General features: G+C 32.7%; 1 protein-coding gene and 1 long non-coding RNA gene across 2 annotated transcripts in view; both read left to right on the top strand.

Moving 5' to 3' along the window:
- The window catches only part of LOC149895781 (P protein-like), a 66,405-nt gene extending 45,320 nt beyond the window's left edge, over positions 1-21,085 (top strand). The window contains exons 12-17 of the mRNA XM_090118569.1: positions 93-295; positions 702-795; positions 1,266-1,408; positions 12,080-12,190; positions 14,112-14,259; positions 19,959-21,085. Coding sequence (XP_089974695.1) covers positions 93-295; positions 702-795; positions 1,266-1,408; positions 12,080-12,190; positions 14,112-14,259; positions 19,959-20,137 — 878 coding nt within the window. The 3' untranslated portion in view covers positions 20,138-21,085. The remainder of the gene's footprint in view (positions 1-92; positions 296-701; positions 796-1,265; positions 1,409-12,079; positions 12,191-14,111; positions 14,260-19,958) is intronic.
- Positions 21,086-23,157: 2,072 nt separating this feature from the next.
- Positions 23,158-24,121, top strand: LOC149895783 (uncharacterized). The gene is made up of 2 exons (XR_016458425.1): positions 23,158-23,498; positions 23,931-24,121. It is a non-coding gene; the product is annotated as an uncharacterized LOC149895783 (long non-coding RNA).
- Positions 24,122-24,278: the final 157 nt, after the last annotated feature.

A 24,278-nucleotide genomic window follows, 5' to 3' on the forward strand; every position in this document is an offset into this window, starting at 1 on the left:
ACTTGAGAGATAGGATAGCTTAAACATGTAAGTACCACGGGCGAAGCCGGGGCGGACCACTAGTTACTCACTAAAATATTTAAATTTTCCAGATTTACGTCACCAAATTTCAATATGGCGTCGCGCGATAGAATCCCTCCCGCACCTCAGTAAAGACGCACATGTAGTTAGAGAGAGGCTTGAAAGGAAAATGGCGAAATTAACAGCACAATTGGAAGTTATGGTCAAGGAAAGTACGAAACGTGTGTGTCCTAAAGACACGTTTCATACAACGCTAGTGGAATTGAAGGCTAAGGTAAGTTACAATAAAAAAAAATCCGGGTTGCACTCCGGGAGTGCCGGCAGAAGTAAAAACTTGATTATTAACGTTGAGAATATTTTGGAATGGTATCCGTCTTACGCTTTTTCGATTAGGTCACGTGTCCTGACGCGAGTTTAAGATTTTATACCCATTATAGAAAAAGTGCTCAACGCCGCTAAAGAAGTTTTCACTTCAAAACAGCGTGTGTGCCGAGCACTCGTGTCAGAGGTGAAACTTCTTTGGCAAGATTTAATTACCAAAATCGTCGCCTTACTCCATGACATGCCGTGACGGTATTGCCATGACGCGACCTTGAAATTTTACTCTCAACGCGCCTAAAAAAGTTTCACTTCAATATATTATGTGTAGTTGAACTTTAATGGAAATCTTCTTATTCCAGTACAAAATTCGGGACAAGATGCTGCTCCTGAAATCGACGATTGCCATCACTTTCGTGGTCGCTGTCTTCTTCCTGCATTCGATACCAGAGTTGAGTAAGTATTTAAAATATTATACTGTAAAAGTAATAATAATTAATATAAACAGTTAGAAAACAATTACAAATTAAATAAAAATTATTTACTTATCTATTGTAATCATATTGTTTATTGAATTACGATATATTTTTTGTAATATTATTCATACATATGTGCAATAAACAACCATCTATATAATTGATTATCAGGTGACATTGTGGTCAAACGCTTCCTTATTCTGAATAAAAAAAATGAATCGCCAAATGTCTTGCTAAGCGCAAAGCTAGAGTTTTGACGATTTACCTCGGACTTATTTATAATATTAAATTGTTGTGTGTAATAATTCTTTAATTCTATAATTCATAACTGCTCACCAAATTTCACCAAAACTAAAAAAAACTAAACTAAACTAAACTAAACTAAACTAAAATAAAATATAACACAAAAACTCACAACTCACAATATAACACAAAAACTCACACTTCCAGACCGCGTATCGCTCGGTTGGACAGCTCTACTCGGAGCAATATTACTCCTAACTCTAGCTGACAGAGACGACTTAGAGCCGATCCTACATCGCGTAGAGTGGTCCACTCTACTGTTCTTTGCAGCACTTTTTGTATTAATGGAGGTAAGTTTTGAGTATGTAGGTATAATCTATGGTTTTAAGACATTTATTCTCATTAAGACATGAAGTCACTTACATGAGAAACTTAATTTTAAACATAGGTATAAATAGAATATAAAGAGTCAGCGTCTAACTGTCAGCGGAACAACATAAGCTCCGTGTTAAAAATTTTTTAAAAATAGTTTCTGTGTAAAAACTTAAGTAAAAAGTGCTGCATCTACATCAATTATATCCAAATATCGTGTGTTTATAATAATTTACGTCATCGAATTGGTGTTAAAATAAAAAATTCTAAAACGTAAAATTTTAATTAAAAATAACTAAATACAACATAAATAACAGTATCCAGTGTTAAAAATTAAAACAGAAGTGACAGTGTAAATTGTGGAAAGAATTATAATATAAAAAAAGTGTAAAATAGTTTTAAAACAGACAAATTAGTGTTTCTTTGTTCTCGTAATGACTCATTTTTTAACGGTTTTATCTCGCCGCAAATAATATAGACTTTTCACGTATAACCGGCGTGCACATTTGGTTCAGTGGTGTAACTCCAACGATAAACTCAGTGAGCCCGAGATCGAATACTGCTCGTGACCCAGTCATATTCTTACGATTATTATTATTATTTTTTTTTTTTTTAATGGTCTAAAAATATCACACCGAATTTATAAATTTATTTAATTGCAATATAAAGCAAAATTGTATAATAAAATATTTTTAAACATGGATTCTGAAAATGTAACATTAAGAAAAAAATCTCAGAGATCACAATCGATGGAATCATTATCACTCTCATTCATAACGAGCGATGAAGTTAACGTAACGTCCTCCAGCATACCGGACTTGACCACATCTAGTAACACATTTATGTTTGGACAAATTAATAAGCAACAGCAAGAACAAATACAACATCTAAAGTCAGAATTAAGCATTGCTCATAATGAAATAGAAAACTTATTGTTAGAAAATAGCTCACTTAAAAAACAAATATTGGAACATCAAAGCGCTATTACCCATCTTAAAATTTTATGCAAAACTCCGGAAAGAAGCACGTTAAAGAAAAAACAACCCACTAAAGAAAATTTCATACCAACATTGCTGACATTTACTCCCAAGAAAAAAATTAACCTGTGTCCAAACGATATATCGTCTAACTTATCAACACCTACGCCTAAAAACTCAGAAAAAATTGACGAATTACCTCAACGTTCCCCAATATCACCCCAGAAAACCCAAATAATTTCTACTTATTCTAATGCCAATAAGGAGTTATTGAAGAATAATAATGGAGCACTAAAATTAAAACAGAAAATTTTTATTTTTGCCGACCAACAAGGTAGAGGAGTACAAAAGGCTCTTCAAAAGCTCTTGGGTGACGAATACATCGTAACTTGTTTTTGGAAACCTGGCGCCGAGCTTCACGAAGTTATTAAATCATCAAATTGCTTCGATGAGTTGAGTATAAACGATATCATCATTATCTTAGGAGGCACAAATAATAAAAATCCCCATGAACTACAATATTGCTTAGAGAATTGGTTAAGAAAAATGAAAAATACGAAAAATATTATTATACCAGAAGTACCATACAACAGCTATTTAAATGAAAAAACGTTAAATTATAATATAAAGTTTATATGTAACAAATTTAATAATACTACCTACTTATGTTAGAATTAATATCAAAATATCTAGTACATTTATAATCTGTATTTTGTTGTATCTGTATCTGCTCTGTGGTTTAATATGAATAAAAAAGTCTTTAGTCTTTGAACCGCCATCCGTGTGTTTTAATAGGTTATGGGCCCAGTCCCTTAGATTCTCGTTTTAAAAGTGTATTTTCGCCATAGAAGTTCGTAAAAAAGACAAAGACACGCTCAGTATTGTGTTTGATTGGATTCGTGATAAAAAACTATCGTGGAACTGTATTATACGTCGTTGTGAAGATCGGCTGCCTTATTACGGATCTTGCAGACGATAAGCAACAACCCAAAATTGCACAATAGCTGTTGTCAATCGTCTATTTCTTATTACGTAAAAGCAGACAACAAGCAGATAATCTGCCGTCAACAGTGCTGCCTCTGTCGAGCAACTGAAAAACTAAAAATGCAGTTGTCGCTAATGTAAAGTCAAAGGTTGCTTTGCAAACGGTATTATCTATGACTTGTGACAGCAACACGACAGCAACAACTTAGCAATTCATCTGTTAAATATGCGACAGGTCTAATGCTTGTTGTTGACTAGTTGCTGCTTGTGTTATCATCACTAAAGTGTATAAAAACGCGAAATTACTCACAAATATAGTGTTTTTATTTATTATTAACTAAGATCATCAAATATTTATAAATATAATTAAAATATATTGCGGTAAGTGTGCAAAATGTTTTAGGTTAAAATTTTCGACAAGTTTTCGAACATAATTGTAGCATTGTACCAATAAGGAGGTATTAAATTTTGTCGTCGCATACATTAATAATATCTTAATTTACGGTTTTATAAACAATGGCACGAACATGTTTATTAATTAATAAATGTTAGAGGGAGAACTACGAGTGTCTGTGCTTGTTTATAAACATACGTAGTACCAACAGTTGCCACTTGATTGTGAGTGGCGCTGCTTTCCATACAAAATCAAGTGCATCGGTCGAAGAAAGCAGATGTTGTGCGACAGCGACGCAACAGCTTACATAATACGAATTTATTTGACGTTTTGCGAACAGTCGCGAACCTGTCGCGCTGCTGTTGCGCGGTGGTCGTTATCTGCTGATTTTTAGCTAATAAGGCCGCCGGTGTGGCTTGTGCTACGCAACAAAATGGCCGGTAGCTATTTGGTCAACGTACCGAAGCTCAAGGGTCGCGAAAACTATGACGAGTGGGCTTTCGCCGCGGAGCATTTTCTCTTATTGGAAGGCACGGACATTACAAAGAATCCGGCTGCAGATGCATCGGATGCAGACAACAAAAAGACAAAAGCGAAATTAATCATGACGATCGATTCAAGCTTGTATGTCCATATCAAAGATGAGAAAACTGCTCAGGATGTGTGGAAACGTCTAAAAATACTCTTCGATGACTCCGGTTTTCAAAGAAAAATTAATTTGTTAAGGCACCTAATATCAATACGACTAGAAGATAGTGAATCCATGACAAGTTATGTAACCCAGATTGTGGATACAGCGCAAAAATTGCAAGGCACAGGGTTTCACATTACAGATGAGTGGGTTGGCTGCTTATTATTGGCGGGATTGACTGAGAAATTTTCCCCAATGATAATGGCAATCGAACATTCCGGCATGGCAGTTAGTACCGACGTGATTAAATCTAAATTATTGGATATGAGTTCAGAAGTAGATAGTAATGGAAATGACAGTGCTTTTTTATCGAGAGGTTGGCAGCAGCGCAATAAGAAATATAGCAACACTACAGAAACGTCAGCGACGCCACCTTCGAAATCTGTCAAAACAAAAACAATTCGCTGTTATAAGTGCAAAAAGATTGGCCATTATAAAAACCAATGTAAATTAGATAAAACAAAAGAAAGTGCAGTATTCAGCGTATTCTTCATGAACTCGAGTTACAAAAATACAGATTGGTACATTGATTCTGGTGCCAGTGCTCATATGATTACCGATGAAAAACGTTTGCAAGATGTGTCATATAACAATGCTATGAAAAACATTGTTGTGGCTAATAAGACGACAGTACCGGTACTATGTTCTGGAAATACACAGATAACAACGGTGGTGGACGGTTCAGAATTCAATATTACTGTTAAAAACGTCTTGTGCATTCCTAAACTTACTACAAATCTCTTTTCAGTGAGTGAACTTATAAGAAATGGAAATCTAGTTATTTTCCAAGGAAATATTTGCAAAATATTAAATCACAACAAAGTGGTTGTTGCAATAGCGCGTCTCGTGAATGGAGTGTACAGATTAGACACAAAACAGGATTGTCTGTTAGCAGGAAAAGCAGAAACAGCAACCAGCATGTTATGGCACAGGCGGTTAGGCCATATAAACAGTAAGGATTTGAACAGTATGAAAAATGGCGCTGTGGAGGGGGTCTCTTTCCCAGAAAAGGCTGAAATTGACAAGTCCCAGTGTATCACATGTTGTGAAGGGAAGTTGGCGAGATTGCCATTTACACACAGTGGTTCCAGATGTGACAGTGTGTTGGAGGTGGTGCACGCAGATGTGTGTGGTCCAATGGAGACAATTTCAGAAGGAAAGTCAAGGTATTTTCTCCTTTTTGTAGATGACTACAGCAGAATGGCCTTTGTATATTTTCTAAAAGCGAAAAATGAAGCCTTTAAATACTTCAAGGTTTACAAAGCTTTAGTAGAGAAACAGACACAGAAAAGCATTAAGATACTAAGAACTGACAATGGTGGGGAGTTTTGTTCCACAGAGTTTGAAAGTTTCTTGGATAAAGAAGGAATAGTGCATCAAAAAACTAACCCTCATACACCAGAACAGAACGGGTTATGTGAGCGGTTAAATAGGACCGTAGTAGAAAGAGCTCGATGTCTTCTATTTGATGCAAAGATGGAAAAGAAATTTTGGGCAGAGGCAGTCAACACTGCTGTATATTTGCGAAATAGAACATTAGCCTCCGGTTTGCAAAAAACTCCATACGAGCTATGGTGTGGAAGAAAACCAAATCTTGACCATATCAGAGTGTTTGGAAGCCCTGCAATGGTTCATGTTCCCAAAATAAATAGAACAAAATGGGACAAGAAAGCTGAGAAATATATTCTTCTCGGATTTGCAGAAAATACCAAAGGATATAGGTTATATAACCCGAGGACGAAGAAAATAACGACCAGCAGAGATGTTATCATAATGGAGACTAGTAGAAAGCAGGACACCGTAGATGCTTTGGTAGAAGAGAAAAAGGAAGAAGAAGATAGCCAGAGTGAAATAGATGACAACAGTAGCTCAACAACCAGTCTAGAGACCATTGTAGATCCAATGGATACCACGTACGTACCAGATCATACCTTGGATTCATCAACTTCAGAAGAATTCTGCGACAGCCTGTCAAATGAGGAAACTTTTGAAGCAGAAAGATCGAACTCTGAAAGAAGGAGCCAGCGTGAGAGAAAGCCAACAGTGAGGTATGGGTACAGTAATGCATGTGTTACAGAATGTTTGGATATGCATGATGACAGTCTTACATATGAAGAAGCGATGTCCGGTCCAGAAAAGGAAGAATGGTGCAAGGCTATGAAGGAAGAGTTGCAGTCTTTCGACGACAATAAAGCATGGACATTTGTAGACAGGAGTGAAGCTGATAGAATAGTGCAGTGTAAGTGGGTGTTCAAAAGAAAGTATAAAAGTGATAATAGTGTGCGCTATAGAGCAAGACTAGTTGCGAAAGGTTTCACCCAAAGAGAGGGTGTGGACTATTATGAAACATACTCACCAGTGCTTCGTTACTCTACATTAAGACTCTTATTCGCTTTAAGTGTTAAACTTAACTTTCAAATTACTCACTTAGATGTAGTAACAGCATTCCTAAATGGTTATTTACATGAAAATGTATACATGCAAGCTCCACCCAATTTGGATTGTAAAGAAAATTGTGTTCTCAAACTCAATCGAGCAATTTATGGTCTTAAACAATCAGCCAGGGCATGGAACGATAGAATAAATGATTGTTTATTAAAGTTAAATTTTGTTAAATCTAAGTTAGAACCATGTTTGTATACGAAAAAATGTAAAAAGGAGCAGGTTATAGTAGCAATTTTTGTAGATGATTTTTTCATTTTTTCAAACAGTAGTAATATGGTTAAGGAATTAAAAACTAATCTAATGTCAAAATTTAAAATTAAGGACCTGGGGCAAGTAAAGCAGTGTTTAGGTATGAGAGTAAAGATGTATGAAAATGGCTGTATTTCCTTAGATCAAGAAAAATTTGTAGATCATATTTTAAGTAAGTTTAATATGACAAATTGTAAAGTTGTTGATACTCCCATTGAAGGTAACCTAAAATTAGAAAAAAGTGTAGAAATTTGTAAACAATATCCATATCAACAACTAATAGGCAGCCTGATGTACTGAAGTGTTTTAACTCGTCCAGACATTTCCTACAGTGTGAGCTATTTGAGCCAATTCAATAATTGTTATTCCTATACACATTGGAAGCATGCAAAACGTATCCTAAGGTATCTATGTAAAACTAAATCATATGGGCTTATGTTTAGCAAAGATAATTGTAGATTGGAAGGTTTTGTTGATGCAGATTGGGCCTCAAACACTCTAGATAGGAAATCCTATACAGGTTTTTACTTTAAATTCTCTGGAACTGTTATCTCATATGAATGTAAAAAACAATGCACTGTAGCCTTATCAAGTACTGAGGCAGAATATATGGCGATAGCAGAAGCCTGTAAAGAGGCGATTTATTTAAAAAACTTGTTTTCTGAAATTGTAAATGGTTTTGACTATGTCATCACATTATATAACGATAACCAAGGCGCTCAGAAGTTGACTGAGAACCCATTGTTTCATAAAAGAACAAAGCACATTGATGTGCGGCATCATTTTGTCAGAGAGGCTGTTGCTGGTAATCTCATTAAGATAGTTTACATTCCAACAAGTGAAATGCCAGCGGACCTTCTGACAAAGGGATTAAATAGAATAAAACATAATTATTTTATTAAGAAACTAGGTATTCAAAGCATTGTTTAATAGCAGACTATGTAATAAATAAAAGATTTTTTTTTATATAGTTAATAAGTTTTCTGCAGAATGTTTAGATTATTTTGATAAGTGGAGATGTTAGAATTAATATCAAAATATCTAGTACATTTATAATCTGTATTTTGTTGTATCTGTATCTGCTCTGTGGTTTAATATGAATAAAAAAGTCTTTAGTCTTTGAACCGCCATCCGTGTGTTTTAATAACTTAGACATGAATTATTCATCTTTTTTACCCTTGAAGAAATTATTTACAATTAATTTATGTCGTTCGTTACTCCGGGAAGTGTTGCGTCTAGACTATCAAAGAAAACTATTTACATTGCGTAAAAAACAAAAAAATAATAAAGTAAAAATTGAACCGCAGGTGGTACATAAGACGACACAGACAGATCCAGATAATATTGTTAATGAAATCTTACACAAAACTACTTCACTACCAAACAAACAAAATAATAATAGTCTTTTTCGTGAAAAATAATCTCAACATTCTACATCAAAATATTAATGGACTTATTAATAAATCAGATTTATTGACAGTTAGCTTAGATAATCTGGAAGACGACAACGTATATATTGACATTCTTTGTATAACTGAGCATAATATGATTGAAGCAGACACAGATTTAATTAATATAGACGGATTTAAATTGGCAGCAATTTCTACGAGGAAAAATAGACATGGTGGTACCTGCATACTGGTGCGCAGTACTTTTACCTATAGATCTTTACCGGAAATTACGTCACGATACAGTATATCTAATATAATTGAATGTTGTGCCATAGAAATAGAACACCTACTAATTATTTGTGTATATCGCCCGCCGAGAAATACATTGGAAGATATAAATCTGTTCTTTCGAAACTTTACAGATATTTTAGAAAATTACTGTCTTACTAAGAAAAAAATAGTAATCTGCGGTGACTTTAATATAGACACTCTTAAAGCCACCAGGGAACGTTCAGAGCTATTACATCTACTAGAGTGCTATAATATAAAGCTAGAACTAAACAAACCAACTCGAATCAATAGTGGTACGTGCATTGACAATTTCATGCACAACGTACGAGGATGTAAATCAATTATTATTGAGCTAGCGCTATCAGATCATACATCTCAAATATTATGCTGTCCTATAAAACCTTTAAGCGTTTTCCGAAGCTGGTACATAAAAAAACGTGACTATAGTAATGAAAACGTAATAAAATTTACAGAATATATGAAATCTCTGACATTTAATGAAGTATATAGATTGCAGGATGTAAATGACGCATTTAATGAATTTTTTGACATGTTTAAATTATTGTATGTACTATGCTTTCCAGTAATAAAAATAAGGGTTCTTGCGCATAAACGACAAAGGTGGATTTCTAAAGGTATAAAAAAATGCTCTATACGAAAACGGCAGCTACTATGGACATACAGGAGAAATCAGACTACAATAAATAAATTAAATTATAAGCAATACTCTGGACGACTTAAAAGGATAATTAAATTGACCCAAAAATCACAAAACGACTACTTTATTAAAACCGCACATAATAAAGTAAAGGCTATGTGGAACGTTATAAACAAAAGCAGACAAAATACAGACAAATTCAATGAAATATCTACAATTACTGTTGATGACGAGAAAATTGAAAATCCATTAAAAATTGTACAAATATTCAATGATTATTTTACAAATCCATTAAAAATTCAGAATATTACGGACATCCCATCTAAAGACTGCTTAAATTTTCCAAGCACATCTCATTCCATGTTCCTCAATCCAACAACACCTACAGACATAAATAGGATAATAATTTCTCTTAACGACACCAATAGTACGGGATATGATGAAATAACAACTGGTATCATTAAAAAAGTTTCAAATATTATATCGCCAATACTATGTCATATTATAAATGTATGCGTGACTAGTGGTAAATTTCCCGATAAGCTAAAAATAACTGTGATTAAACCCATATTTAAGAATAAAGGAAGTCAGGAAGACATTAATTTTTATCGACCATACCAGTTATATCGAAAGTCTTTGAAAAGGTAATTTATAACCATCTCAATAATTATTTTGAAAAGAAAAATCTATTTGCTGAGGAACAATGGGGATTTCGTAAAGATAAATCTATTAACATGGCCATTCATCAATTTCTAAAGCGAATTATGATAAGCCTAGAAAACAAAAATAATATTTGTGCTATATTCATGGACTTGACGAAAGCATTTGACTGTGTGATTCATAAAATATTACTAGATAAACTAGAAAGATATGGAATAAGAGGTAACATTTTGAATCTGATTGAATCATATTTAACTGGTCGTAAGCAATATACACAAATAAAGCGAATTTGTCCTGATACTAGGGTCATGAGAATATATAAATCAAAACTTGACACAGTTAGATATGGTATACCCCAAGGCAGTGTACTGGGACCGCTATTATTTAATATTTACATAAATGACTTCCCTAAATCCATTAGAAATAGCATAGTTATGTTTGCTGATGATAGTACTGCAATTTTCACTTCGGAAGATATAATAAACCTCAAAGAAGATGTGACAGACTCCCTAGACAAAATGATTACATGGCTTAAAATGAATAATCTGACATTAAATTTAGAAAAAACAAAACTAATGACATTTACTAGACATAAATTAAGTAACCCCCTGAACATAATGTACAAAAATAAATTATTAACGCAAATAGATGAAACAAAATTTTTAGGTATATATATAGATGAAAATTTGAATTGGAAGGCTCATATTGACCATATTTGCTCGAAGCTAAGCAAACTGTCTTATGCCCTTTATATGCTGAGAAAAGTAGCAAACGAGGCAACTCTATTATCTGCGTATCATGCCTATGTGAATTCCATATTACGCTATGGTATAATATTCTGGGGTAATAGTACAGATATAGAAACCGCATTTAAGTCACAAAAACGGTGTATAAGAGCTATATCTGGTATAAAGCAAACAGACAGCTGTGTTCCATATTTCAAAAAGTTTTTTCTATTAACTCTACCGTGTTTATATATATATGAAGTTATAATGTTTGTAAAATGTAATCTCAGTATGTATGAACATTTAAAAAGTAAGCGTAATGATCATAAAATATGTATGTTACCCAGTAGAACTAGACATTTTTCTAAAAGCATTTTTGGTATGGGTCCAACACTGTATAATAGACTACCTAAGGCAATAACAGAAATAGGAAGTATAATTAAATTCAAATGTAAATTAAAAGACCTTTTAATACAAAAATGTTATTACTGTATTAAGGACTATATTAATGATAAATCACTCGCTGATGTGTAATAACGACTTATTAATGTATATCTATTTTATTAAATTTGACTTAAATTTAAAATAATTTTGGACCTTAAAGATAAAATTATTATTTGTTTAGCTGTAAGATTATGTATTTGTAATTTCATATGCCTAACAGGCAGATTATGGCGGGACTTATGTTTGTATAAGATCTGAATTGTACCCATATTCATGAATAAAAATATTTGAATTTGAATTTGAATTTGAATAAAAATTATCTTTCGGTAAATAAAGATTTAGAGTAGGTTCAAATTCAACAGGAACGGGAACTAAACAGGCTTTCTTTTGACTACGCGGGAGAAGCTGCGGGCGAAAAGCTAGTATTAGAAATTATAAATACATAGCAATAGCGAATCCAACATTACAAAAACTATTAAAATTCGTCCAGATCTTCTTGAGTTTTTGCACGATACAAGTTACAAGTAATTAAAATGAAAGAAACGTGTTGTTTTCAATATTTTTAATTATTTTTAGTCAATATTTGTTGAGCAACAGTTGATTAACAATTTTAATATGCGTTTCTAACTCCGCAACACACAGTGTTGACAGCACCATGTTGATTAAAGTTTGTTGCTAAATAAAAATTTAACAAAATATAAAAAAGACTTATTTTTAAAACACTTTATATTATTTTACAGGCATTATCGAAACTGGGTTTGATAGCATTCATAGGAGGTCTAACTGAGTCCTTGATTCTGAAAGTTGATGAAAGCGCTCGACTTGCTGTCGCTTTAGTTCTATTGTTGTGGGTAAGTTAATTTGAAATTAATCTTAATAGATAGTAGTTATTTAGGATAACCTAATTTGTGAAACAGTATACATGTTATTTCAAGTAAAATCTAAAACGACATTCTTCTTTGAATTCGACTTTTCAGACAGATATAATATATAACAGACATAGTGTTTTAACTGATCACGATTTAAAAAAGACCTTCTTTAAAAGTTATAAATATACATGGGTACTCTATGTAATTACAATTGTGACAGAATTATATTTTGTTTTAGAGTTTTATAGTAACTAACATTGTAATACGAGAATTTCATACATTATATAGAAAAGAGATAGAAAATATGTATAATTATTTACTAGCCATGCCCTGCGGTTTTACCCGCGTTGCTCCGCTCCTATTGGTCTTAGCGAGATGCCTATAGCCTTCCTCGATAAATGGGCTATCTAACACCGAAATAATCCAATCGCACCAGTAATTCCTGAGATTAGCGCGTTCAAACAAACAAACTCTTCAGATTTATAATATTAGTATAGATTATTTCGCTGCCCTAGTTCAACAGTAAGATATTTTGAACAAAGTATGTTTTGAGTTATTCATACTTTTATGATTTTAGTGTCATTAATTCACTCGTTGTTAATTGAAATGTGGTTGATTTTTTAAAACTATAGTTTGGTTTAATGTGATACGGAGTTATTTATATTTCAATATTAATAAAATAATTTGAATATTAGTTTTAAGGCTTTTAATAGTAAGATAACCTTATATTGAACTCAGACTAAATAAAACATGTTTTGTATTTTTAATGTTGTCTCTAAAATGGTTTATTAAAAATTAAGTTTATATTGTTACTCATAGAGTTATTGTTTTTTGTTTTGTTTAAGAAATACTAAAGATTTATCCAACCAAGCTTCCAAATTTATGGAAAATCCACTGAGATCGACACAATTTTAAGATATCTCAGTATTACAGTACATCGATATTTGAGAATGTAAGTTGTCCGACTAAATCCGCGGAAATGTTTGGTAACGGGATAGGAAAATTAATTAAAAACTGAGAAATAGTTTGCTTGTAATGTATTATTTATTATACCTAGTATCTTAATTGCACAAATCAGTCTCATATTAGAAGTTAAAATCTTATTATTATTTTTGCACAAGTCAGTTTAACTATTACTAGCTTACCGCCCGCGGCTTCGCCCGCTTTGTCTAAAACCTAATAAATTATATACTAAAACCTTCCTCTTGAATCACTCTATCTATTAAAAAAAACCGCATCAAAATCCGTTGCGTAGTTTTAACTTTTAAAGATTTAAGCATACAAAGGGAGATAGGGACAGAGAAAGCGACTTTGTGAAGCGAAGATTTTGTAGCCAAATTTGTATGGATCTTCTTTTTTTAACCGCCTTCAAAAAAAAGGACGAGGTTATCAATTCGGCCGGTATATTTTTACTTGGATACATTTGATGTCACCCCATACAATTTTTTGACCATTTTCGTCTAAGTTGAAATTTTTCACCATTTTAGACAGTTTTTCCAGTCATAAATCTGTTGGTAACCTATTTCATTGACTGTATAAGGTTTACCAGTTTTTTTGGCTGATTTTAATTTTTTTTGGCAGTTAGATGTCTCAACATAGAAATGTTTTTATAATTCCATATAAGGACATTTGAAGATGTCTCTGTGTAGAAATAAAAGAAAAGTAAAAATCTTCCTGACTTTGTAAGATATCTTAAGATGTCAGATTCTTGAACTAAAGGTCGTTAAAAATATGCCAGTGAGACATTTAAATTTGGGCACTTTGGTTGCGTTTTACAAATATCTGAGTTTTGAACCAGACAGAAGAGCGAATTTTTCACATGAAACAAAACTTATCTCAATTTTGTTTTTTTTTAAGATATCTTACTGTTGAACTAGGACAGCGATTTATGTATTTTTTTGAGGTATCGGGCGTGAGTTCAGCGTTCGTGGACAACATACCGCTCACCACGATGATGGTGCGTGTGGTGACGGCTCTGGGTTCGAATCCCGCGGTCAATTTGCCGATGCAGCCTTTGATATGGGCTCTCTCGTTTGGGGCTTGTCTTGGTGGTGAGTTAAAGAACTGATTTGATAGTATTTTTTTTTTAATTTTGAAAAAAAATGTGCTTTTTCATAAGTGTATTGTGTAATTACTTCGTTGGGCTACATTTTCAAAATCAAACTCAAACATTTATTTATTCAATTAGACTTCTTCTGGAAGCACTTTTGAATCGTAATAACATATTTTTTGCATTAACCATCGATTTGGCAATCTATGGAGAAGAACCGGCAAGAAACTCCATAGTTGCTCTTTTAAAATCATGTCAATAATACAATTTTAATCTATACATATAATAAAATCGTAGGAAAGTCAAAACTGTACATTGAATATTTTTTTAAAAGAATACATAATCCATGATCTATAATCGATATAGAAGCCAAAAACATAGTTTTTAGAATTTTTGTCTGTTTGTCTGTTTGTCTGTTTGTCTGTATGTTTGTCCAGGCTAATCTCGAAAAGTACTGCATAGATTGACTTCAAATTTTGCATGAATATTACTAACAGGTCGGGTGAGGCTTTTTTAAACATATTATCATGCTATCACCTCCGGGGGAGGAGCTGTGAACCTTTTTTTTTCTTACGTATTCCGTGTATTACGACAGCGTACAATCTAAAGACTCATGTTTAAATGTTGGTTTCGGGTAAGCCATGCTATTATCTAGCTTTACACAATAAAAACTATGTCATTTACGTAATTTGGGCAGAGAATCAGTTTAATGAACTTATTAGTATATATACAAATTTGAAACAGCGCCATCTATAAGAATTCGTAAAAATCAAATCAATTTACATGTTAACACTACTGAACACAATGTTAAAAATTAATAATTTAAATATAATTATGTTATTTATTTATTTAACTCTTTAACCCATATCTTCCCTTCCCTATAAGGTGCGCTTATAATTCGTGTGAATATACTACAATTTTAAAAGTGAGGGTAGATGTTTATTATTTTAAGTCAAACTAGACACCATTACAGTTAATCTAATATTGATTGTGTTCATTGGTTTTGGTTTTTGGTTTTGGTTTTTTCATTGGATTGGTTTTTTAAAAATCTTCGTGTTTTAAAAATTCGATAACGAGGCGGGACTCGAACCAGCATACTTTAGTGGTCGAATTTTTTCTATTCTTTATAAATTTATTGTTTATGAATTTATATTTATAAACAATAATACAAAAAGGTTAGTTCGTTGATAATTATTATTCCTTCATCATTTACATGTTGTAAGTAAAAATATACTTTGACTGTTAATACTTTTGTTCAGTATTTACCTGTATGATTATTGCTTGGTAATTAATATATTTTCATGTCGTATACCTAATTAAAAACATAAGTTTGATGTGAAACTAGCTGGATTTATTTTTACACACTCACAGTCTTATATTTTGTGTTAATGTTAAAATAGTATTAATAGTGTAAATCATAATATTTTTTCACAATTAAAAATATTTCCTTTTTTTGATGGTGTTGGAGGCATCGAATTAAACCGCGCTGTCGTTTCGTTCACAAAAAGTGAAGTTATGAGGACCGAATATGTAGCCGCCTCAACTTACGGAAACGAGAGTAACCTGCGTTGTCTGTTAGTTATTGTATAGTCGAATTTAACGTTACATGGAAATTGGCATCTAATTATATGTATAATACTTATATTAAATCTGTAGAGGTCAATTCTGTACATGAAATATATTTCCTAAATAACTATCACGAGGTGATTAGGGATCGACACTGACGCCAAAAATTTTTGTCCGTCTGTCTGTCTGTATAACCGTTATAGAAACAAAAACTACTCGACGGATTTAAACGAAACTTGGTACAATTATTTTTCATATTCGTGAGCAGAGCAGTAACTCCATTTTTAAGCTTTCGTCGCGTGTGCAACCTTAAGGGTTAAAGCTACACAGAAATCAAGTATGAAAGAAATGTTCTCCATATTATATAAAAAATATCTCCCGACATCATAATTAATGTCTATCTTTTATGGTTGAGCTTAGGAGTTCAAAGCTTTTTGATTATATTTGTCTACTAGCTGTGCCCGCGACTTCGTCCGCGTGGAATAGTGACTATGGGACCTATGACCATGGGCTCAGGGTGGGGCAACAATAATTGTTTTTATTTTCATGCTTCCACTCCCAGGCCCACTCCCAGGCCCACGCCAACGCCCACGCCCACTCCCCTTCACAATTGGTACCTACCAGATCAAAGCCAGGGTAAGCGCCCCACCAGCCCCACCGTGGCTACGCCCATGCTGAATTACTACTTAACATACAATTATTGAGTAAATACGTACAACCATACTGTACTGTTGTACTACCATAAATAATTAAAAGAATTGTTATTAAAATTTCTTACTAAACTGAGCTAAAAAACTTACGTACCAACTTATTAAAGAAAATCAAGAAATGAAATGCCTAACCTATACCAAATAGTTACTACATAATATTGTAATTAAAAATTATGATTAGTAAGTATATAATATCGAAAATCAAAAAAGAAATGCCTAACTAATTCTACGTAAAATTTCTTTTAAATTATGTCATATTATTTTTTAGGAACCAGGGGGGGAGAGGAGCAAATTCTATTTCCTTCCTTTCTTAAATGGATGTTTTTAATAATGTATGGTGTAGGCACTGATCAGCTTAATCGATACTCAATTTTTATCAAATCCAGCAACAAATCCAAATTAGATGTTTCCTGTCTCACGCACGTAACTAAAGGCTGAAGAGAGAGAGAGGGAGCACGTAACTTAACCGTTTAGACGAAGAAAAGTGTATAGAAAAAGGAATAAATAATTTCATAAACTTCCCAACGATCTTTAAAAATAAATTATTATATCATTTTTTTCATTCCCACTTTTACCCCTATGTAGGTATAATAAGTGGATGAACCGATTTCGATACAATTTATCTAAGAACCAGCGTCGGAAAATATGCTGCCTAACAAAAAAAAGCCGCATCTAATTCGGTTTACCTGTTAGCCAGCTACGGTGCCATAGACAGACACACACACACACACACAGAAATACATAGCAGTCAAACACATAACACCCGTCTTTTTGCGTCGGGGGTTAAAAATATAATACGACATAATTTAAAGGACATTTTGTGTGGAAAATTTACCTATTAGAAGTAACCATAATGTTAATTTGACCCCGCCCCCCCTACTACCCCAAACCCTTGGGGAATTTTGATATGATCATCTGGACATGTAAAGGAATAACTGTAGCGTATAACAGATAAATTACGTTTTATCGTACACTGTACAGTGTACAATAGAATGCCTTAGCAAATGTTCGCCGTGATTACTTATAAATTGTCATAACTTTTTTATTTATGAACCGATTGACATGAAATAAACACTAACTGTTAAATGAAGATTACCACAATACATTAGTGAAAACCGCATCTAAATCGGATAAGCCGTTTCTGAGATTAGCGTGCACAAACATACAGACAAACAGACAAAAATTTTTTTAACTACAGTTTTGGGTTCAAGATCGATTTAATAATAACACCTGCTAATTTTTTTCTACATATTTTCATTGTACAGACATCGCTTTTCCACAATTTTATTATATGTATTGATGATGATGATGATTGATGATTATAACACTCTCAGTCCGTTTTAACTTAATTTTTATTTACGCATCAGTGCCACCTAAAAAATCTTTATATCGAAATTCGAGCAAAGCTAAGAAAATGAGAAATAAGAGTTCTCAAGGATCGTTAGAGGTAAGAGGCTTACTATTGACCGAAAACAACATATTGTGTTATGCCGAGAACCTGAAACCGCTTCACAACGAGAATTGCGGCTCACAGCTGACCGCGAACGGCATGTACTATCCTGTGAGACCGAAACCTTCACTGAGAGGGTATAACGTCTCACAGCTGATCGCAAATGGCATATTTTATCTCGATAATCTGAAACTTTTACTCAATATGAAGACCGATTGACAAATGATAGGGTGCACCATAATATTATTCGATCTTTTGAAGATGAACATGAGCATAAGCAATGACTAGAGTAGGGACGCGAATATTACCATTATTTGAGACAAGATTATTTGAGACAAGTACGATTAATAAGTTTGTTTAATGAAAGATTAAGAATTGAAACTATTTGGTCTCTTGAAACGGACGAATAGCGAGAGGCCCGTCTTACTGTAGACAGATTTCGACAGTCTTAATGACTTAAGAGGTAAACATAGAAGAAATTTCGGTGGTGTGGTCCGACAAATATAAAAGTGGGTTTGCTTATAACCTCACAATTGATTACAGATCATCTTCTGTATAGGCGATATTAACGTAGTATGTTCTTTTTGTAATGCTTTAAAGAGGAGTAAGGAGTCGGCTTTCGTTTGAAGATACACCAGAACCTTTGAAATCACTACTTTTAGAGGAACATGTGCAATCTAAACAGTTCTTAGACAATATTCGCTCTTATAGTAGTGCGTTTTAAATGATCCTTTAGTGCTCAACAATTATCAGAGGATCCTTTCATGCTTACTTTTAAGATACAAGGTCAAGTTTATCATTTGATAGGATCCCTTTTGCCTGAAGGCCAACCTAAGTTTCTTCAAATATATTTTGTATTCGACTACAACGAATAGTCGAATACAAGAAATCAATATTTCTCGAATTTAAAATAAAAAAAACAATTTTTCCTACAGTAGGGCGACGAATGTATTTTCGCATAGTAACGGAGGGGAACTCGCGGGGGGTCAAGTGACGCGGGCCACGTACCACAAACATGCTTAGTTTGTTGTACCGAGCGCGAAAGAAAGTCATCGTGTTTTTAGTAAAATTACTATGTAAACTAACGTAATTTAATACTTAGGTACATATTATATAATGATGCGCTCAAACTGTTAATCTACATTTAATTTAGATTATTATTTGAATTACTAAGTAATGTAGAATTTAAATCAAATTCACTCATGTTTTCCTCAGATTTTCGATGTCCTCCGATTTTAAGATTTTCTTATCAGAGTATTCAATTTTAATGTAGTTTATTTTTATAAGAGACAATTAAGAACATAAAGTGTCACGTATTTTTTTTAAACGACGAATGACGAAAAACGACGTAATCGCGGACGAAGTCGCGGGCAACAGCTAGTTTTATATAATATGGAACTATATAATATGCCAAAGAATATTCAGTCATTTGGCTATAATTTTTGTTTCGATAGCATTCAAATGCTTAATAAATGAGAATAATTAAAGTACTTATACAAAAAAATTCGATCACTCAGCGGGATTCAAACCCGGGTCTTGTGATCTCGCCAGAGCAAACGAATTTATCTATCTCTCTATTATGATGAAGAGTTTAATATATATTTAAAAATTTATATTAAACTCTTCTTATTTGTCACTTGATTAGTATAATGTTTAATATTTACTAACATTAGCTTAAAAGTCACGTACTAAAATTAATGATTCATTAATTTTAGTACGTGACTTTTATGTCTGTCATCTAATTGTTTTAAGGGCTGATTTTTCAATCCTTGGTTAAAACTTATTCATCGAATAACGTATGAAACTACCATTTCAAAATGTATTCCAATTGTCCGTATTTGACAGTTTACAGGTGACATTTTAATACATATTATGTTCGTGTAATACTTTATTGGACGGATAAATTTTAACCAAGGATTGAAAAATCGGCTCTAAAATAAATAAATAAAATAAAAATATTTTTTTTTTACCCAGGTAATGGAACTCTAATAGGCGCTAGTGCTAATGTAGTATGCGCAGGAGTGGCCGAACAACATGGCTACAGGTTTACATTCATGCAGTTCTTTAGAGTCGGCTTCCCGGTCATGATCGGCCATTTGATTGTTGCCACCGCTTATCTTTTGCTCTGCCATTGTGTATTCACTTGGCATTAGAATATTTAAGTTTGGGTTATTCTAGATTCGAAATTTGGATTAGAAATTTAGACTAAGGCTGGCTACTCACGTACCTTCAGAGGCGATTACAATCTCGGTCGGCCGTCGGAGCAATTTCAGCTGTTCACAAAATTGCCCCTGAAATGACATATATGACAATACTATCTTACATATGACAGTTAAGGAGCCAATGAAGTGTCCAATTTCAAAATTGCCCCTGCTGCGGGTACGTGAGTAGCCGCTTTAATAATGGCTAGATCGAGTCTTCATGCAAACGGAACGTCTCTATGTGATTAAAAAAAATTAGGATCTATTCTGCGTCATTTTGTGACGTCATATTCTATATATTCTAACAAATTAATTTATTAAAGTCAGGATAATTTTTGTGAATCGATACTGAAATACAAAAAGAATGTCCAATATTTCAAGTAAATCGTGTTTTTTGGGACACCAAATTGACGCATAAAAGTTATTATCCTATTTTTAGTTGAATTATGTAGTATGCGTGAACATTACAACCTTACGCCATTGACGTTACTATAAACAACTAGACTCACAATCGACTCACAAATTTCTAAAATAAGTTGTATAAAACATTCATTGAAATTAACACCTTATTTCGTGGCAGTAATGTTCAAAGTCTATTGTATCGCTCATTATAAAACTCTGCCTAATACACGCGTAAGTAGTTTTGTTTCGGATAATTTTTGAGCGTGATTATGAGTTCAGTTGTTGAATGATTTACCTATTTAAAATATATGATGATATTCATTGTATGATAATTTTTCTAACGCATTTTTTTATGATTGTTTTGTTTTTTTTTGTATGTTCCGTTTATTGGTTTAAAAATACTAATTGTTTTTTCGAAGAATGTTATCATGGAAATGATAGTTTTTGTTTTTATGTATATTTTTAATTTTTATATACAAAGCGCAAGCCTTGATTATTTATTTCAAAAAAACGTCCTTTTATAGCTTTATAATAATTTAAAGAACAATTATTATTAAAATAATTTAAAACGTTAGAATAAGTTTATTTTATGGATTGCTTTTTTGAATGTTGTGTTTGAAAATAATTAAAATTATGTATCGTGCAAGCTATCCTGAAATCACAATATAAAATGAACTTCGAATGTAAATTTATATTTAAATAATTATTTATTTAATATAATATAAAAGCTGGTTTCACAGCTTCTAGAGATACCTACTATGTTCTGTATAGTTTATCTGACAGTTAAAATTATAAAATACTAGCCGTCCGCCCCGGCTTCGCCCGTGGTACAATATTTACGTTTTCTCTACATAAAAACCATCCTCTTACTTCAAGGAATATAATAAAAAAAGAATTATCGAAATAGGTTCAGCCGTTCTCGAGTTATGCGCTTACCAACACATTTTGCGATTCATTTTTATATATAAGAAGAAGAAGAAGATATAATACATGGATATGGTGTGAAAGAAATTTAAAAAGAAGCTGACAGAAACCGACTAAAAATATTGTTACTCATATTAGAGCTAGCGCGCACGAGCAACTTTGTCTCCGCAACTATTTTGTCTCTCCCATCAATTGTATGGGGAGTTGCGTCGCTACGTGCGCGCACTTTCTTACTAGCCCATAGAGTTGATGGGAGAGACAAAATAGTTGCGGAGACAAAAGTTGCTCGTGCGCGCTAGCTCTTATTCATATTATTATTGTGTTTTTTAACTATATATTTATATATTAGATTGTGTAGTTTGCAAAATTATTGTACCTTATGTTAACTGTGATATGTCGAAAGTTTTATTATTATATTATTATGTAAGTACTATATAATAATTGTCTATAAATATTATATACTAGCTGTGCTCCGTGGTTTTACCCGCACTGCTCCGCTCCTGTTGGTCTTAGCGTGATGGTATATGGCCTATACATATATGGCCTTGCTCGATAAATGGACTATCTAACAGTGAAATAATTATTCAAATCGGACCAGTAGTGCCTGAGATTAGCGCGTTCAAACAAACAAACTCTTCAGCTTTATAATATTAGTATAGATTATGATTGCGACTCTAGAATCAGTATTCATTTAGTTTAGTATTACATTTTTTTATTATAGCGCATTAAAACTAATAGGATAGAATATTTAAATTATTTTTGAAGTGAAACTTCTTTAGGCGCGTTGAGAATAAAATTTCAAGGTCGCGTCTTGGCAATAACGTACCGATTTTGGTATCTTTGGATCTTGCCAAAGAAGTTTCACTTCTGACACGTGTGCTCGGCACACACGCTTTTTTTTTATTCTAGGTTTTATGAATCAAGTTTTAGTATTGCATTGTTAATATTTTCTTATTTTATGCACAGATAATATTATAATAGTTATAGGAGTGTTTGTGTGTGTGTGAGAGAGAGATAGAGATACATACATTTTCATTGTATACGTATTTGTTTAGTAATATAAGATGTTTAACCAATATATTTGTATATTAAGAAATACAATATAAGAACTATATTTTCTTTTATTTACCTTACCTTTATAGCTGGATTGTGGATTCATAATATGTATGTTTCTACTGTATTATTCTTATATATTATTATGTAAAAGAAAGTCCATGATTACACACTCAAAAACGGCTGAACGAACAATAATGATTGCTTTTGGTGGATTTTGCGCCGATTGGAATGTACTTTCTACCTACCTTTAAAATACTTGCACAAAACATCTTATAATTTTTTAAATTTTAGTTTAATTAAATTTCACATTAAATTATAGTCTTATACTTGTATACGTAGTATATTATTATTAGTCTGTGCTTATACACTTTATCACACATATTCTATATTACATATAGTGATGGAGATATCAGATATGATAGTAGGGGAGCCCAAGAGGGGATTGCGTGTCAGATTAATGTATGGTCTACTGTACCATTCCTAATGGGTTCCAGTTAATCCACATTTAGCATCGTGGGCTCCCCTACTATGAGTGATAATTGAAAAAAGGCGTTATTGTAAAATGTACCTATGTGTATTTGAATCAATCTCAGAGGAATAAACCTATAGAGTTCTTATATTGAGACAGAACAAAATACATATTTTCTAATCTACTTACTCTTAGTCAATAACAGCATAAGTCAGATTGAGATAGCGATAGAGTATCTGCACTGTCTTCAAACGTAGCGCGCCGGCAGTCAGTTTGTTTTCCAACCAGCTGGTGGGCTCAGTGCGTCAAGTGTTTTTAACGAAATATTTAGAAAATATAAAGTGTATAGTGTTTCTTTTTATTTGTCAGTGTGCTAAAATGACTATTGTATGTTTAGCTACCGGCTATTACTAGTCGAATGGGAGTTTTGGATGAAAACAATGAAAAAATATCTTTCCATCGGTAAGTGATTTTCAGCAAATTGATAAATATTTATGTTCTAACCCTATTTGAAGGTTTTATCAAGCGCTTTTTTATAAGTTTATGTTGTAACTGTAACATTTACCCACTTTATGGGGTTGTGGAATACAAAAGAATTAAATAATTTTTAAAAAATGTCACAATATTATCAAGTTTGGCATTTTGTTTACCACCGTAGTGTTGTAACACATCTAGCGTATATTATCGATTTATGACAAAAAATCTATTTCATATTAACGTTGATTTATTTATTTTGTTTCTTATATCAGATTTATATGTAGTTGTTGTAGCAAATAATTGATGTAAATTTTCTACAGCAGGAAAATAAAAAATACCACGTGGTTGTTTTATTTGACTTATCTGTTTAGTTTGTTGTTTCTCTTTTAGATTATTAATAAATTCATTTTGTTTTAGATTTCCAGAGCTAAATAAGAAATGGGTATAAAACATGAGACGTGTAGATTGGACGCCGTCGAAATTTGCTAGATTGTGTTCACTGCATTTCGAGCCTGCGTGTTATCAAGATGGATACTCTAGAAGAATTGTGCAATCTTACGCTTACGTTTTTTTTTGTTCCTTTAGATAATAAATACATTTGTGTGTGAGTGAATTTTTATTTGGAAATTTTTTTTACACATTTACTTTAAATGTGTAACTATGTGAAAATTAAACGGTTGATTAAATGACTGTTCTCATAGATGAGAAACTACTATTGAAATACATACTTAATATACATGCGTTTTCAAAGAAAAACCCGCATAG

Source organism: Colias eurytheme, chromosome 30 (assembly GCF_061535395.1).
Source record: "Colias eurytheme isolate Ceu_HAF_F1 chromosome 30, ilColEury1 Martin Lab GWU primary, whole genome shotgun sequence".
NCBI classification, from domain to species: Eukaryota; Metazoa; Arthropoda; class Insecta; order Lepidoptera; family Pieridae; genus Colias; species Colias eurytheme.